The sequence below is a fragment of the Microtus oregoni genome, unplaced genomic scaffold (assembly GCF_018167655.1).
Source record: "Microtus oregoni isolate MIOR12 unplaced genomic scaffold, Mior012 000005F_ref0000423, whole genome shotgun sequence".
Classification (NCBI taxonomy): domain Eukaryota; kingdom Metazoa; phylum Chordata; class Mammalia; order Rodentia; family Cricetidae; genus Microtus; species Microtus oregoni.
Genome location: NW_024543064.1, coordinates 30,429,322 through 30,446,870, shown reverse-complemented (window position 1 = coordinate 30,446,870; position 17,549 = coordinate 30,429,322). Strand labels below are relative to the sequence as shown.

The window sequence follows — 17,549 nt, the reverse complement described above, 5'->3', positions numbered from 1 at the left end:
TACAGTGGTCCCAATCTCTCTACCCAAGCACCCAAGAGCAGCACCAACAACTATTTTACTCCATACACTCAGGGTGGCCAGGGGTCTTGGGAGCTGAGTAAAAGCCAGTGTGAGACACGACGTAAAGCGTTCTTCTCTCACACATCCCACCTTCAGACAAGCAACTGGAGGTGAGCAGGTCCTGGCTCTAACCCCACCCCTAATTCAGAATGACCTTGGGCACTGGGCCTTTGATAGGAGCTCTCTGGGGCTGCACCAAAGGGTTTGTTTACATGAACAGAACCCTTTAAAGGGGCTGTGCAGTGCATGCTAGCTAGCTGTTTGCCAATCACACAGATTGAATACTTAGAAAACAAGAATGAAGTCTGAGTGAAAGCAGGCTGTAATGGCCGGTACTTAGACATTCAAGAATGAGTGGAGGAGAAGGGGGGTGGGAAGAGGGCACCAGGAAACAGGATTCACACAGTTCCTTTACTGTGGCCAGGCTCCTCTACCTGTTGACTGATGGGACATCCCACTCGAAGTGTCTGAGCAAGGGGCAGGTAGAAAGGCCAGAAGATGCTCCCATTATAGAGACACGACTGAACTGTGGGGGTGGGGGGTGATGTTTGGGAGTTAGAAGCACACGGAGTCTTCCCCAAACCTACCCAGTGACAATGGTGTGACCAGTTTATCTCTGGTAAGGGACCTCTACCCAACACCTTCAAACTAGGAAAACAGTTTTGCAAAAACTGTTACTTCTCTTGCTCATAGTGTGAAAGAATCCCTTTCGTGGTCCTAGCTTTTGGCTCTGGTAGCAAGGGAAGCTCAGCACCAAATCATTTCAAAATTATGTAGGTCTTAATAGCTAGCACATTTGTGTTTCTATTTTTATCGTCCCAATCTCCTATTTGATTGTTTTTTCCTAATTCTAGTTCGTTTTATCAGATGAGTACACTTAAGTAAATGAAAAGTGAATGACACATTAATGTATCACTAACAGTCTTCCCTGTCCAGGAAGTAAAGGGCAGTGTGACCAGACCTGAATGTAACATAAGCCCCGGAACCTGAAATACAGGAGGTGTGAAGCTGAATCTTTCCTGATTTTCCTGTGCCAATGCCTACCCTCCCGTGCAGGTTTGCAGTGAACTATCTGTGGCCAGGGAATCCTAAGGATACCAGGCCTGAGCTGGAAAGGTCTAGAATCAGCCTCTTCTCTGCACCTTATCCTTTGAGCTCAAATCCCAGGGAGTTGTTGGTAAAGTGATCTCTGCTTCTCCTGGCATTCGGCTCACTATCTGCCCCATGACAGCAAGCCCAACGCTGGTTGTAAATAAAAATACAAAGACATCAGAAAGATGGCTCACTGCTGGCCCTTCCTGTAGCCCCCATTCAGTGGACAGGAAGCAGAAGCCCTCATGGGATGGATGACAAAAAGCTATGGCAGATCCAGGTCTTTGGTAATCAGCAGACAATGGCAGGAGCCACTGTGTGCCACGGAAGATTGCAGAGATTTCTTGGGGTCCTTGCTGCTGGAGGAGTCAGTGCTTTCCAGGAGAGATGTCCCCATGACGTCACGCAGTGGTCCACTTGGGTGAGCAGAAGCCTTGTTCTGATGAAGTCATTGTAAGATAGTTTGAACCCACATGTGTTGCATTAAGTGCCTTTGACTCTGAACACCTGCCCCTCACAAGTGGTACACTTTCCCTGACAGCCAACCTGAAAACAAACCAGCCTTTCCAGGCCTCTCCCAAGTGAGTGGTTGGCCCCATCCATGAATGTCCCCGACACAGAAACAGACTCTCCAGTACCTAAAAGGACATTTATTGCATTTCATGCAGTTTGAAGTCCATGCAGCAACGGAGATGAGCACAATCTTTAATGTATTCAAAAAATAAAATAGTGGGCAGAGCAGAGCACAATGTCCTAGTCTCCTCGGGTCTGAGACAGAAGGCTGGGGAGGAAACCAGCTCTCTGTGGAGAATCAGTTCATGGCCCACAGGCAAGGAATGTTTCCATGGCTTCTGGATGCGGAGGGATCTGGGTAAGGGGCAGACAGCAAGGCTGGTGGAAAAGGTCTGACCTGTTCAGGGCAGACCTGGCAGAGCGGAAACCCTGTGCATCTCTAGGAAGGAGGAGCATGGGCTTGCCCCTTAGCAGTGGCAGTGTGAGCCCAAGCCAGAAAACAAAGAGAATTATTTCCTCAACCACACACTTCATGAAAATGCCATAAATATGTTATTTAATATTCTCATTTTATAGCATTGGACACACAGCTCAATATATTGAAATATTGATTCCTTGGAGATAAAAATGGGAAAAAAAAAGAAAATAAAAAATATTGCATCTTTCTGTTGTAGAATCTTAGTCCCCAGGTGTGGAAAGTAGTGCACCAGTATCATAGCCTACAGGAGGCACTGAAGTCCCGGGTCCTCTGATGAGGGAGGTTATGTCCCCATCACCTGGGGCTCTATGGCAAATATTGTGTTGGGTGTCTGTGCCAGCTCAGGCCCTCAGTCTCCAGTCACCTGAGGGGTCTGCCCATCGGAGGGCTGGTTGGCTGACTGGATGAACATGGGCTGGGCAAGGTCTTGGCCTGCAGGCATGGTGACTTGCTGGATCTGGTACAGCTGCTGCAAGGGGTAGAGAGGAGAGTGAGGTCACTCCTGGGATAGAAGCAAGCAGTTCTCTGTAGTCTTCCAACTGGAATGGGTCCCAGACACCTTAACTAGTAAAGGGAAGGGGGAGAGGGAGAAGCAGCAGACACAGGAGGCACCAGCTGCCATGGGAGGTAGTTTAGTGGACAGGGGAGTTGCACTTCCGGTGTCTGTCACTTCTCTGTGCTTTCCAGTAGTGCAGAGCCACACCTGCTGTGTCACTTTTTGCTCTGACAAGCACAAACACTTAGCCATGGCACTAGCACCCGGCAAACCAGGGGCCACACTCCTCCTTTCCTCCAAGGGCTCTATTAAAGGATGTAGCCTGGTATTAAAATTATATGCCAACCAAGCCCATCAGAGAGAAGATAAGTTAGGCCTGCCCAACCTGATTTCTCAGGGTCCCCGAAAGAAACCACCCACTGGAAGTCTAACACTGGTCCTGGAAGAAACCAGAGAGCCAGAGTCTGACTCTTCTCCCTTTGAGCAGCAGAGAACATAAGTTAGAACATGCCACCTATCTCATCCTCAGTGGACCCTGGGATCATTCTGTGAGGAAAAAGCAGGTCAACAGAGAAGGCCCCTCTTAGGGATACAAGAATGCTCAAAAGGTCACATGTTCCTGTATTTGAACTAATCCACACATCTAAGTATCTTGGTTTAGGAAAAAACAGTCCTAGAGGAAGAAACAGAAAATCTGCATTCTAGTGCTGGCTCTGTACGAACAACTGAATGAGCCCAAAAGAGGCACATCTGAAGGTTGGCAGTTTGGTCTATATAACATTTAACATATTTTGTTCTTTTTGTTTCTTGGCTCACACAGCCTGCAGATCTAAAGGACCACTACTTGTATTAAGAATGTTCTGTCCGGAGCTGGAGAGATGGCTTAGAGGTTAAGAGCATTGCCTGCTCTTCCAAAGGTCCTGAGTTCAATTCCCAGCAACCACATGGTGACTCACAACCATCTGTAATGAGGTCTTCTGCCCTCTTCTGGCCTGCAGGCATACACACAGACAGAATATTGTATACATAATAAATAAATAAATATTTTAAAAAAAGAATGTTCTGCCCACTATCAGGGAGTCAGACAATAGACCTACCATCCAAACCCACATGCCATCTGCATCCCTAGACCCCAACTCAGGCTGGGTCCCTACCTGTCCATCTGTGAACTGGCTGAACTGCTGCTGTCCTTGCTGGACCTCTGTCTGTGTGATCTGTGGGAAACAAGAGGACAGAGCAGGCATGTTAGCTGCAGGGTCTGTCTATCACCCACCACATGAAGACCGAATGCCACAAGGTCTACAGAGTGCTCAGAATGAAGCCTGCCACTGAGCAGTGCGTCACAAAGAACTGTAAGAGTCTCGCCCAGTTGCCCTGCACTGAGGGCTTGCAAAGATCTGGTCTTACACAGGCACACCATAACCACCCTCTCCCCTTGGGTCTGAGGTTCAATAAGGCCACATAGCTCCTCAGCTTTAACATAATACTCATGGCTTTGAACAGGAGCGTTAAGAGTTTATTTTTCAGTCAGTTAAGGCAAACTGCAAAGTGAAAGGCAAAGCAGTGAGTGCTCCGTTTTGTCCTTGGAAGGTGGGCTCCAAGGCAAACTCATATCAGATTATGTGACTGCAATATGAAATACCCTAGTGAGCAGCAGCCTTGGCCTTCGCAGTCCTCACAGTAGCAAGTCACGAAGCACTTTTTTCCCCCCCAACACTCGGTGTGCAGCAAGAAAAACATTTACCCCACAAACTTCCCATCTAACTCAAGGACTTCATCCTGACAAGCGGAGCTGTATAATATGATGACAACTGCTGGACAGAGCTGGGAAAGCTGGATAAACTGGGTGTATGCATCTACATCTGTGGAACATACAACTTGCAGCAGCCTCTGTACCAGCTTTTTGGAATCATCAGAGCCAATCTCTCAGGTAAAGCTTGCCCTATCATGTGCCCAAAACAGCTCCTGCTAGCCTACCAAGGAGGCTATAAGGACCCAAAAAGGGGCAGATAAGAAGGGTTTCTTATTATTGTTTATTCTAGGTCTGTCTCCTACTGTAGGTCTGTAAGCTGCTTGCTAATAGCAGCTATGACTACTAATCTACACACTACCCTAAAACAGTCAGTCTTGCAGAAATGCCTTTAGGATAAACAAATAAACCTCAGACATACTGACAATTCTCACAGATTAAAGCCAACTGTGCCTTGAAGCCAGCAACACTGCTATTTACAGTAGCTGCTATTTACCTTTAAATCACATGTATTTTATCCAGCATTCATTCAACAAACATTTATTGAGCACCTACTAGGTATCAAGCTGTAAAATGTACATCATGGAGATTTTAAATGCCCTCAAAGAATCCACTTCTTGACTCTCCCCTTCTCTCCACTTTCTGGCTTCTACTGCCCAAACTGGCAGTGGAGGAACCACAAACCCTTCTCATTTCCTTCTGCTTCCATGCCACAAAAAGGCTTCTTGGATCTCAAGAAAATGACAAAAAAATCTTACATGCTTTTAAAGAAAAAGGAAAATGGGCTCATGACATAACCAGAGTTTTTTTTGGGGAAGGGGCAGTTTGAGACAGGGTTTCTCTGTGGCTTTGGTGCCTGCCCTGGAACTAGCTCTTGTAGACCAGGCTGGCCTCGCACTCACAGAGATCCATCTGCCCCTGCCTCCTTAGTGCTGGGATTAAAGGTGTGTGCCACCACCGCCCAGCTGCATAACCAGTCTTGAGAAGGGTCACTGAGACCCAAGAAACTAATGCAAAGTCCAGGTCCATAGACAAGCAGACTGCAGGGATGGAAAGGGCCCTTTAACGACCCCAGAGGTGACGTGGAGCTCAGATGCTTACTTTTGGCTCATTCCTCACATTTTCCCAAATGAGATCTTTGGAGACCTGCTCTGAGCTCTGTCACCACTGTCAATAGATACATCACCAGAAATGCAACTGGGCCAGACGGGTCCAGCTCTTAAACGATTGCTGCTTTTTTTGGGTCTAAGGCAAAAGGATCCATTAACAATACATCCCCTTTACCACTGTCCCCGTCATCTGCAAATGACGACCATGGCCCTTAGGTTCCCAAGGCCTGGAGTAGGTAGTTCCTTTGGTACCTATGACTCAGAGTCTTCAAGACTGTAAGCCAGGGAGGACACAAGGGGTGATTTCTCTGGCTGAGTCTGCCTATAGAGTAAATTAAGCTAAGAATGCTTTCCCAAGGGCACAAGAAATACCAAAACACAACTGCCACTGGGGCTTAGGGTGGAACACAGCCTGGTAACTACACTTCCTCCAGCCTGTCATGAAAGGACCAATACCCAGCCTCTTTTTGGAATACACTGTCTGTGCCTTTGCCCCTCAATAGCAAGATGTTAAGAAACATAGTGTGAATCCAATTGTCCAGTCAATCCCATCTGCTTCTGGGTACCACATAAAGGTTTGGTGTGATTGGTTCTTGCTGAAGGACAAGGTAATGAGAACTGTGTTCTCAGCAGTCTCTTTGCTTAAAGTTGGCCAGCAGATTCTTGTCCCTCTCCAGTGTACATACCTGTTGGGCATTGGTGGCAAGTGTCTGGATCTGTCCCTGCACGACTTGGGTGCCTGACACAGGCTGGGCTAAGCGGATATACTGTAGCTGGCCGGCATTCAGTTGTACCTAGGGCAGGACAGAGACAGAGACCACAGCAGTCTGAGCACAGTCTCAAATAGGTACTTTCCATGATCAGATTTAGAGATTGCCCATGCCCTGTGAGTCCCTCAAAGAAGCCTACCCTGAATAAAAGCCCTTTTAAACAGAGGTCAGAACAAGAAGAGCACCCCACCCCCACACAAAAGAGCATGCCCTAACATGGCCACATGCTCATCTGCTAGCAGCTGGCTATTTGATCAGATCTGACCTGAGGCTTTTCTGAGAGTACCTAACACTTCAGAATGACTGGGCTTCAAGTGCGGACCTTTCTTGCCATCCATCCACTTGCAACAGTTCCAGGGTTTGCCAGGTTCCCAAAACAGATGGCTGTCAATTCAAGTCATTCAACTCATCTTGGAGGAAAAGCCTGGCCCCACTTTACTTTCTCTGTCCCCAAGATTCAGGACCAGTGCGGGGGAGTGTCTGTGGACCATGAAGATCTCTGATGTTCAGCTCTAGCTTCTGGCCAAATGCTCCCCAAGGGAAGCAGAGTCAGAAAACTCTCGCAGAAAACCCTCACTAAGGGAAAGCAAACTGTCCCCAGAGCTCTTCGTGCTTACACTGGAGCCTCAAATGACACAGTAACACCACAGCCTGCACTGAATGGTGGTGTGCTCTTAGAATTCCTGAGAGCAAGGGATGAAGGGAGGAATGAGACAGTTACTGAGGTCTGTAGCTAAGCAGATACAAAGGGTAATGAGGATGGTGGCTGCGCACACCCACAACTTAGGGGCTGAAAGTTCCTGGGAGCACAAGGTAACTTGATCTGTCTCTATCTAGGGGCCCAGAAAGCACCCTCTTGGCTGTTTAGCTTGCTTCTGTCACAAGAAAGATTTCCTCAGACACAGAGTATCATATTGCTATACCAGCACATGAGTCTTCCTGGCTTTTAAAAGCTAACTCCATTGCAGAACCCTACTTCCATAAGGAAAGTGCTGACAGGCTAAAGCTGCGCCCTACATGCAGTGCTACACCAAATGTTTTTCTGCAATGCTGACCTCAAAGGATTTGAACCATCAAGAAAAATGGAAGTTTTTTTGTTGTTTTTTGTTTTGTTTTGTTTTAAAGACAAAGGGGTCTCAGGTATCTCAGGCTGGCTCTGAAATCACTACATAGCCAAGGCCGACATTGAACTTCTGATCTTCCTGCCTCTACCTCCAAAGTTCTGGGATTACAAGCATGCAGTTTAAACAGTGGTAGGGATCAAACAGGGGTGGGGGGGGCTCCAAGGAAGCTAGGCCAGCACTCTACCCCTAGCCTATAACTCAGGTCATGGTCAAAATTCGGAGACACAGATGTTAAAGATCTGGCTCGATGGAAATGCAGCGAGTGTACCATGACCTGCACCACTTCATTCCTGAGTTGAGAGGAGCTGTTGGGAAACTGTGTCCGGATTCCTTTTTACCAAATCTATTCTGCAGATTCTAGTTGACATCAAGCCACTTCTGTGGATCAAAGTATTTAGAAATTTCATCTACTCAGACTGACAGTGGTCTAGTCAGAAGTCACCAAAGGCCAGCCAAAAATCCTATGGTGAAAAACTAAAGCCTTGTCCCAGGTCTAGGTAAGGTTCCTAACAGTCACAAATATTTAAGATTTTGTAGTTGGAGGTGACACCTGCAGAAACTCCCAGGGCAGCCAAGTGGTTGCAAGTGGTGTGACGGAAGAGGCTTTGCTTGTTAGGCTTGAGAAACCCAGAGCTGCCCTGATCTTTAGTCCTTCAACAACAGGCCTGTTGCTCCTTGTGGCTTTGCCTGGCCCAAGTTCCTCAGCAAACAAGCCTCTCCCTTTAGCTTTTGTGATGGAAGTAAAGTCTCTGCTTTGAAGTCACCACTATTACACATACCTTGTTGAGCTGCCTCAAGAGTCTAGAAATGTCAACTTCTGAGAGGGTGTCTGAGAACAGTCAAGATCAACTACTTACAGGATGAGTCTGTAACAAATCTTCTGGACCAATGGTTTGTTCTATAGAGGGAGGGAGTTACTACTCCAAGATGGGAGCTATGGTTAAATGGCCTTGTTTTGGCTCATACAAAGAAGTGGAGTGAGACATACTTACAAACCCACCTTCCTACACTTTTGCTTGGTCTGTTACCTCATAACTTAAGAAAAGTTCCCAAACTAAGTAAAAGGTTCTCTTTGGGCTTTGCTTCAGAGAGGAAGTAGCAAAGCAAGTCCAAGTGGGTTCCTATCAGACTCTGTTTCATGGAGACTGTTCTACTCTTTCCCATTTTGGTTGCAAAATGATCAATGTAGAGTCTTTGCAAGTGCTAAGACAGTTTTTTGCTTGCTTGTTTGTTTTAGTTTTTGTTTTCTGTTTTTTAAATAAAAGAACATGGGGCTGGAGAGAGAGCTCAGCTGCTCTTCCATGACATGGGTTCAATTTCTACACCCACAATACTGTTCCAACCATCTCTAACTCTAGTTCCAAGGGATTCTATGCCCTCTTCCAGCTTCCACAGGTACCAGTACACACTGCTTGGACATGGTGCACAGACATACATGCAATGAGAATACCCATATGCATAAATTAAAAATAAATAAAAACAACTAAGAAATGAAATCCCTCTAGGCATGCAAGAAGCAACAGTTTACAGTAAAGGAATGGGTAAGTTCAATGAATACCAAAAACATACTTTGCTGCAGGCTCCCCTGGGAACCAGCTCATGAATATGCAACAAGTATATTTATGGCTTTCCCTACATACCTCTTTCATATTCTCTGCTAATTAAAAGATAGGTCTGGGGATGGTGAAATGGCACCTGCCGACAAGCCTGATAACACAAGTTCAATCCCCAGGACCCACTTGGTGGAAGAGGTTCTGGTGCCCAAATTCCCTACCAAACCAATATTAGAAAATCTCATCCCACAACATTGGCCTGATTTCTACATGAATACAAAGAAGCATACCCACCCATGCACAAACAAACATAATAACAACAACAATAAAGATAGGTGTGAGATAGAGCTACCATGATTTCTCTGTGTAAGTGTAGGAGGGGAAGAGAGAAGAGCTACACCACAGATGAGGCAGAACCTGAACTGAAGCAGAGTGGAAAGGAAACAATGGACAAAGTTGGGTGTGTGATGGGAGAGAAGAGCTCGGGTGGGGGACAGAGCAGGCTTACCGGGATCTGCTGGATCTCTCCAGTGTTGGTGATGATCTGCTGCATCACCTGCATGGTCTGTCCAGTGCCACTCTGGGCCTGTTGTGTTTGACCCTGAGGCTGGGCCTGCACAATCTGTACCTGCTGACCCTCTCCGACCTGCATTGTCACGGGTGTGCTCTAGAGGGAAGAGTCAAGAGAGAGCTGCTTGAGTTCTGGCTGAGCGCCTGAAGAAGTGAACTGGGAACACACACACACTCTATTAATGCCTAGATTTGTCACCCTCTTAACATGCAGCCCAATGGGTCTACACCATAGCTAGAGTTAAGTCAAACGAGAAATAAAAAAGCCAAATCAAGTTTTAGGTTCACAGTGCAGAATATCTGCCTTAGTCTAAGTTTAAATGCCCGGGCTTCAAATGCTATAACTCCATAGTACTTTAGTGATGGCAAAGTGCATACAACATAAGGGAAGAAATTCAAAGCAATTATGATAACTCACACAAAGAGACCCATGATAAATTTAGAGCAGGTGAATTTGGAGGGCACAATGAAACATAAAATGGAACCTACACAAAAATTTTATTTAAGGTCCTAGACTATGTCATAGGTATGAAACACACTAAGAGAAAAAGCATACTGGCTTACTTCTAAGACTAGGGCTAGTGCATGCAGGCTTTCACCCACTTAAAGAGAGTGACTCTTGCCCACCTTAGTCAGACAGTTGCTACAGACCACAGAGCATAGCTTCCCACAGGAGAGAGTGAAGACAACTCATCAAAGCCTTCCCTGTTCAACAAAACGTAGCAGAGCAAGAGCTGCAATGGTCTAGAAATGTTGATCTAGGGTTAAGAAACTTCTGCCTTAGTTTGAATGCTCACCTTACGAGACCTGGATAGAGGTGGGCAGTCCTTGGGCTTCCCACAGGTCAGGGAACCCTGATTGCTCTTCGAGCAGATGGGGGGGGGGGGGGGACTTGATCGGGGGGAGGGGGAGGGAAATGGGAAGCGGTTGTGGAGACGAGGCAGAAATCCTTAATAAATAAATAAATTAAAAAAAAAAAAAGGAAAAAAAAAAAAAAAAGAAACTTCTGCCTTATGTCCATGACTTACATTTAGCAGCTTGTAACTATGAGGCAGACTCTGAATCTCAAGACTTTAGCCCTTAATGTGACAGAAGAACCCAAAGAAATGAACCCTGTATGTCTGACTTGTCTGGTAGTGGGAGTGACGGCAGAGAGGTGGAACAACTACACCTGTATTCTCATCCCACTTCAGACACGATCTTCCTCCCTCTGAATTAAGAACTTTGTCAATCAGATGATACTGGGAATCTCAAAAGAATCATGGGCTTCAAATAATATCGCTTTTCTGATGCCAACTCATGACTGCACAAGTACCCCAGACATTATAACTTGGTAACTAAAATTATAAGGACGGGGGGGGGGGGGGCTAGGAACTATAGAAGAGATTACTAAGTAAGGAAAAATTACTGAAAACTGGAAGAGGAAAGGAGAAACAGTATTCTCAATGAAAGTATCCTTGGTGGGCTAGTACAACACCAAACATCTCTTTTATTTGTCTATCATGATCATGATACTTCACCTGCCTGTCCCACACCAAGAGAAGTTCCCAACTAAAAACATAAAACACAGAATTCACTTCACCACAGTTCCGTCCAACTTTGTCATAATGTATATTTTATCTTAGGGAAGATATTTGCACTCAAATTGAAACAGTCTTTACTACTCATTCATTATGGGCCCAGGGAGGTGTAACCCAGTCCCCCTGAAGCATTAAGACAGCAAACAGCTTGAAGGGACCAACTTCACCAACCTCACAAGCTTTCTCAGCTCCAAGTCCAGCAGGTCTTAGTTGGCAAGGAAGACAGATGAAATTTTTGCTGACCCCACCCAACAAAAAAAGCATGCTGCCAACTCATCAATCCAATTTTGGAGAGGATTTCCAAGGTATTTCTAATTCGTTACAGGAAAATGAGGGCTCATGGTAGCATGGCAGCTGTCAAATCACCTACAGTGTCCTGCGGTATGCACAGCAGCCCTGGGCTTCTTGGGATAATCAGCCAATCAGCGCCAGCCCTTGGTAGTCTCTCTTTAAGCTCACCCAGTAAAGGGACAAGGCCTTTGGCAGGTAAAGCTCTCTTGCTAAAGAGGCATAAGCACAAGCCAAAGAAGTTGCCTGAGGCTTCAGGGTGCAGTGAATGCCTGAGGAGAGGACTGGCTATAATCAGCTTTGAACCTTGCCTGCCTAGCAGTGTCGGATGCAGAGAGAACACTCAATATATTTCTATTTTATGAATAAGTAAATGAACAAGGAATAAATCTTAAAGTCAAAATTAATATTTAAATCCATCCCACCCCAATGTTTTTCTTCTAGGCAAATTTAGCCCTTTACCAGAATATACAAGGCTCTTCAAAATGTTTCCTGGACTTGCCTAGCTATCTCCAAGCTAATTATATTCTCCCACCACTTCCTTTACTGTTTCTCACTTTTCTGTCTGTTTGTTTGCTTTGCTTGCTTGTTCTGAGACAAGGTCTCATGTAGTTGCAGCTAGTCTCATACTCCTGATTTTCCTACCCCCATCTCCAGAGTGCTGGGATTATACGCATGTGGCACCACGTCTAGCTGTTTCTCACTGTAAGCCTTCAAGCAGAATACCATGCTTTCCCAGTGTATTAACACTTCTAGTGATCCCTCTACGAGTCACATTACTCCATTCAGGGGCCTCTAATAACCTTCTTTTCCACCAGTTCCTCACATCTTTGTTAGGGACTCTGTTGATAACACTCTGTATATAATTCTAAGGTTGTCTTGCCTCACTCATCCCATGTGGTGATACAACTTTTAAAATATTTGTATTCCCAATTAATACTATTGTGAATTCCTTGGAAATCAGGATTGTTTTATTCATGCTTATGTCCCCAATACCTAGCATAAGACTTTACTCACAGAGGATGCTCACTGTTTGATGAATAAATAAAGAAATGACTGACAGAATTTGGATTCAGAGCTCACAGAACTGAGTCCTCTGCAGCCTCTCATGACTCCCAACGGATGGTACTGCTCTCAACAGTACTATGGGGGAGAAAAAAAAAATCCTCTGATTACTATTCTCAAAAGAGAAGGTCACCTGACACAAATACAGGACAGAGAACTGCCAGAAAGGAGAGCTCCGCAAACTGGCAATAATATTGCTCTCCCCTTTAAGGGTACAAATTCCATCCTGGTACGGACAGATACAGGTGTGGAGTCCACTGAAAAGACCTTTTACAGACATCCCACTACTGTTCATGGGTGCATTAGGGAAGTTTTTTTTTTCCACCTAAAATGTCTGAGCTCACAGGGATCCTGGAGAACATCTTGTCCACTGCATTTTCCTCATCTGACCTATGAGGAAAACAGGGTCCAGAGAGATTAGGGTGACACTTGGCTTCGGTGACTCAATCACAGGAAAGCTCAGGTTTCCAGACATCAAATGCAGCACTCTGTAAGGACGTGATGGCCTCTCTCTGCACAGAACACTTTCCCCACCACCCAAACCTAAGAGGCACTGTTGCGTTAGGCTGGTACCCTCTGCAGCTCACAGACCTGACCCTGCTGAGGTTGTGCAATGATGATTTGCCCAGGCTGGATTGTAGTTGTGGAACTGGTGGTCTGCTGGCCTTGCTGCTGTCCCTGGACCTGGACAGCAGTGGGCTGCTGAGCCAGCGTGAAGTAGTACTGGACAGGCTCCGCAGGAGTCACAGACTGGCGCACCTCCTCCTGTGGAATGGAAGGAGATTCAGGTAAGGGAAAAAAACCAACTCAGCAACTGCCACAGTGAATTTCCACTCTTCCCCCAAACAGGCTATGTGCAGTTGCCTGCTGAATGCTGAGCTCTCCACATTTGCAGTCAAAGGAAAAGGGGAATGTGAAGAGACCAGTTGTGCTAAATCAAACTAAAAATAACAGCTTCTGTAGGCTTCACAGAACATACAGCCAATTTTCTGAAGCACCAAATAATCAATCATCCATTGTGTGATGAGCTGCACAGGCAAATAATTACCGTAAGCAACAACCACGTACCAACAGAGCTCAGTAGATTCTGTAAGGCCTGTGATCGGAGAACAGTGCTCCCTGCCAGCAATAGGAAGGTACTACCCAGATTTACTGTCTCCAAGTTCCATAAAAGACAGCATCCCTCTTTCCAGGAGGGAATATGAAGAAAAGTAGAAATGGCTTTTCCTGGGCTCCAATACCAGAGCCAGCTTTTCATAGCATACTGAAAGCTCCGTGTTTACCACAGACGGTCTACCACAGCGTCACACCTGAGTCTACTCGTACTTAGCCACAGAAGTACAACCCAGGGGGCCTGATGATAGCTCTCCGCTGGAGTGCTGCCGTGGCTGACTAGAGAGGCAGCATTCTGTCCGGTGGGTGAAGAGATTGTTCTTCAGCTGACGTTTTCCATGGCAGAAGGAGTAAACAACCCTCTCCCAGCCACCTTGAGCTCACAGCTGAGAGTGTAGGATGTTTACACACACTACAACATGGTTACAGCCCAGGGGGGTTGGTGGGCCCCTGACCACCCACAGAGATCAGCATCTCATTCCGAGTGATCTGTGACACATGGTGTCCCTGTCTAGGACAACAAAAACATTCAACCATATGGGCTGAGTAAAGATATCAGCTAATTTTATTCACATCCTTATTTAGAGCTAAGTCTATCAAGTTTCAGAAGAGATACTTCCACAAGGTACTGAGACCTTCTGAATTGCTCAATGCTCCCCAACATGTGCTTCCATGGCACTGTACTCACTACAAGATTTTATACCTGCATAGCAAACTAACTGCCAGATCTGCTCAAATATAAGTCCCATGAGGGCAAATACTGCCTCTCTTGCTCGCTACTGTTCCTGGTGTTCCCAAACAGGCACTGGTAAGTACTGCCTCAATGATGAGACTTTTCTGAATGCATCCTGACTATAGACAAATTCTTCTGAACCTAGCAGCTACACCGATACCTTTAGAAGACAGCACTTCCACTCTCCTTAGTCTCCCTAAGATCCTGAGACCACATGTGTGGAAAAGTTGTCCTTGCGGCACTGGGCTGAGTGCTTCTGTATTTGCCTGTGGATACTGTAACTGGGATCACAGACAGCTGGCCTCTAAGAAACCTGAATCTTATATAATGTCATCCCAGACCAGGAAACAACTCCTAACATTCTTGATAGCTAAGTAAGTCTTTAACATAAGCTGACCTTCTGGGCTAATAATGTATTCTGTGCTTCAAACCCAGTTTCAATCCTCAACATGATTATGCAGGGCAGAAGAAGCAGGAGTGTCCCCTTTATTTTCATCTATGCCTCAAATTCTAGACTACCCTAATAATGACAAAGCCAGGTCCATTTCAACTCCAGCTTCTTTTCCATTTTAAACAAATGTCAGCTGGCAACCATGTCCTGGCAGGAATAACATACCAACAGCCTTTTGAACCATAAAACTGAGACTAAATGCTCTTTCTAAAGCTGTAGAAATAAGTTTGATGTGTATCCCCCCCACCCCCGCACTGAGGTTTCCCTTTTTATTTTATAAATAGGAAGACCAGACTTGACAGGTTAAGCTCTTGGCAATGAGAATATTAAGACTTGAGAACACAGACCAGATGATGGCAGTCAGGCAGCTGGGGGACACTAGTACTTCCTGCCTTTGATCTGTGGCTGGCTCTAGGTGTCCATGATTACAGTTATCAAGCACCAAATGTGTTTTTGTTTTAACAAGACAAATAGCAAACTATTTAATACCTCTGCCAGAACCCAAAATACCGAAAGCTATCAAGCACGTAGGTGGCTTCTCCTATGCTTCCTACTGTATCCTCTCAGGCAATAATGAACTAGACAGTTTCTAGGACACTGTTGTCAGCACAAAGCACGGCTGTTTTCAAATCACTGTGACAGAGGAGGAACAAGTATGGTTTCTTCTGTTTTATGAAGACTCATTCTGCAAATGGAGGTCAAGCCAGCAAGGGAATGATTATGCTTGATATAAAGAAATGAGTGGGAAGACAATGACATTTCAATGAACAGGAACTTTCAACTCATAGCTTAGTGGGGAGAAGTCAGCCCTCGACTACCTTTTACTGCAAACAGCCCAGTCATATCCACGGAAACAGAGAGATTCCAAATAATCTCTGAGAAGTCAGGACCTTAGATCACAATTCAGTATTTCCCTTTCCCAGGTGTAACAGCACCCTGAGCTCTATAATCCCTGAATGACTGAGTTAAAACAGAAGGGGGTACTTGCTTAATATTAGCAGTGGTGTTTCCAATGCTAAGACTGAAAACCAATGCCAGGGAACAAATAGCATCACTTCACAGGGCCATGACTACACTGATGAGCAGCCAGCTCCAGATGGGGAAAAAATGTATTTGCTTTAGTAGCAGAGCAAACCCCTCCTTCAGAGGTGTGTTTTGGAGAGTAGGCACTTTTAAAATGACTTTAGGAGGTGCCAGCCAATTTGGAGCTTGGGAAAACTTGTCTACAGAGAATTAGAAACTGCTATCTTAGAATTTCAGGCCAGCTTTCAGCAGTCTCAACCTTTTAAATGCCAGGCAGAAGCTGTCCTGAATAGGGCGCCAATCAATAGCTCAAACACCTACAAAGAACTAAAACCTGGCAGCATAAAGAGTGTTCCTGCTGGATACTCTTTAAAGGGAGATGCTTTAAGTCCCAGCACTCAAAAGGCAGAGGCAGGTGGACATCTGAGTTCCAGGACAGCCTGGTCTACACAGAGAGTTTCAGTCTAGCCAGGGAACACAATGCAACCCTGTATCAAAAGCCTAAACCCACAGCACTGCAAGCTTAACATTCTGAAGGACAAACACTCTGAGACCCAGAAGGGCAAAGAACTCTGGAGGAAGGGAGAAGACAGTGATTTTCAACCTGTGGGTTGCGAACCCTTTTCCAGTGGGAGGACATACAATCTTTTCAACAGGGATCACTTAAGGCCATTGAAAAACATAGATATTTACATTATGATTCATAACCGTAGTAAAATTAGAGTTATGAAGCAGCAACAAAATAATTTATGGTTGGGGGTCAGCATAACACAAGGAGCTGTATCAAAGGGCTGTGGCATTAGGAAGGCTGAGGACCGCAGCGGTAGAAAACCACCCTTCTCTTAAGTCCTCCATTCAACAGGCAGCCCACAGTGAACAAGGAGTCAGTGCAGTAAGAGCAATGCCTGACTGCAGCACAGATCTTACCGCCTGTTTTTAAAGGGAGCTCCGGGTGGACACATGGGAGTAAAAATCCAACAAGGAAAGCAGGCTCATGGTATCATTAGCTCCAAAAGAAGAGAGGCAGTTTGAGTCTTGTGACTTCTCAGAGAGAAAGAAAGCACCCCAAGAAGAGGAGTCAAGTCCAGGGCACAAACCTGTAATGTCTCAAAGTCGATGCGCGTAGCCGGGGACGACTGTGGCAGCCTGCCGCTGTAAACATCCGACTGAAAGCTCTTCTCAACAGCTTACAGCTTCCAGTCAAGGATGTTTACAGTAGCAAAGACTGCCCAGAAAAAAAGGAGCTTCAGTGAGGCACACCCTGCTCCCATAAAGGAGGTGACCCAGGGCTTGCTAACTCAAACCCTCATGAAGGGTCAGAATTAATGTCAATTAGGTACCCACTTCTCCAACACATTTTCTGACTGGTTATTAGTACAGGTCAGCATGGGGAGAATGGTTGTCATTAAATGACTATGGACAGTATACTACAAAATCATTTGTTAAAAACACCTAAATTTTATGAACAAAAATCAGGCAGAACACTGTATGGCTTTGCTTCTGTGAGGCTCTGCCACTATTTCCCAAATGTTCCACTAAACCTAGTGAATCATGTGAACGGTGTGCCTGAAAAATGAGCTCTATAGGATGGGTCTATTACAGTCACAATGGAAAGTTATATGCACTCAAATCTCAACAAAACAGTTGGTGTGAGCTCTGGGGGTGAGCAGGCAGAAGAGAGGGCAGACACTCAGTTCTTGTGATTGAAAAGAAAAATGTAAAAGGTGTTCTAAACTTGGTTAGGAACTTTAAGGCTCTGAACCAGTGACTGGAGGGTAGAG

At 45.6% G+C, this 17,549-nt stretch overlaps 1 protein-coding gene across 2 annotated transcripts in view; it reads right to left on the bottom strand.

Moving 5' to 3' along the window:
- Positions 1-1,787: 1,787 nt before the first annotated feature.
- Nfyc (nuclear transcription factor Y subunit gamma) overlaps positions 1,788-17,549 on the bottom strand; it is a 66,786-nt gene continuing 51,024 nt past the window's right edge. For both annotated transcript variants that reach the window (XM_041652395.1, XM_041652396.1), the window contains exons 6-10: positions 13,040-13,213; positions 9,454-9,612; positions 6,185-6,292; positions 3,794-3,853; positions 1,788-2,612 (exon numbers count right to left, since the gene is read on the bottom strand). In XM_041652395.1, coding sequence (XP_041508329.1) covers positions 2,493-2,612; positions 3,794-3,853; positions 6,185-6,292; positions 9,454-9,612; positions 13,040-13,213 — 621 coding nt within the window. In that variant the 3' untranslated portion in view covers positions 1,788-2,492. The remainder of the gene's footprint in view (positions 2,613-3,793; positions 3,854-6,184; positions 6,293-9,453; positions 9,613-13,039; positions 13,214-17,549) is intronic.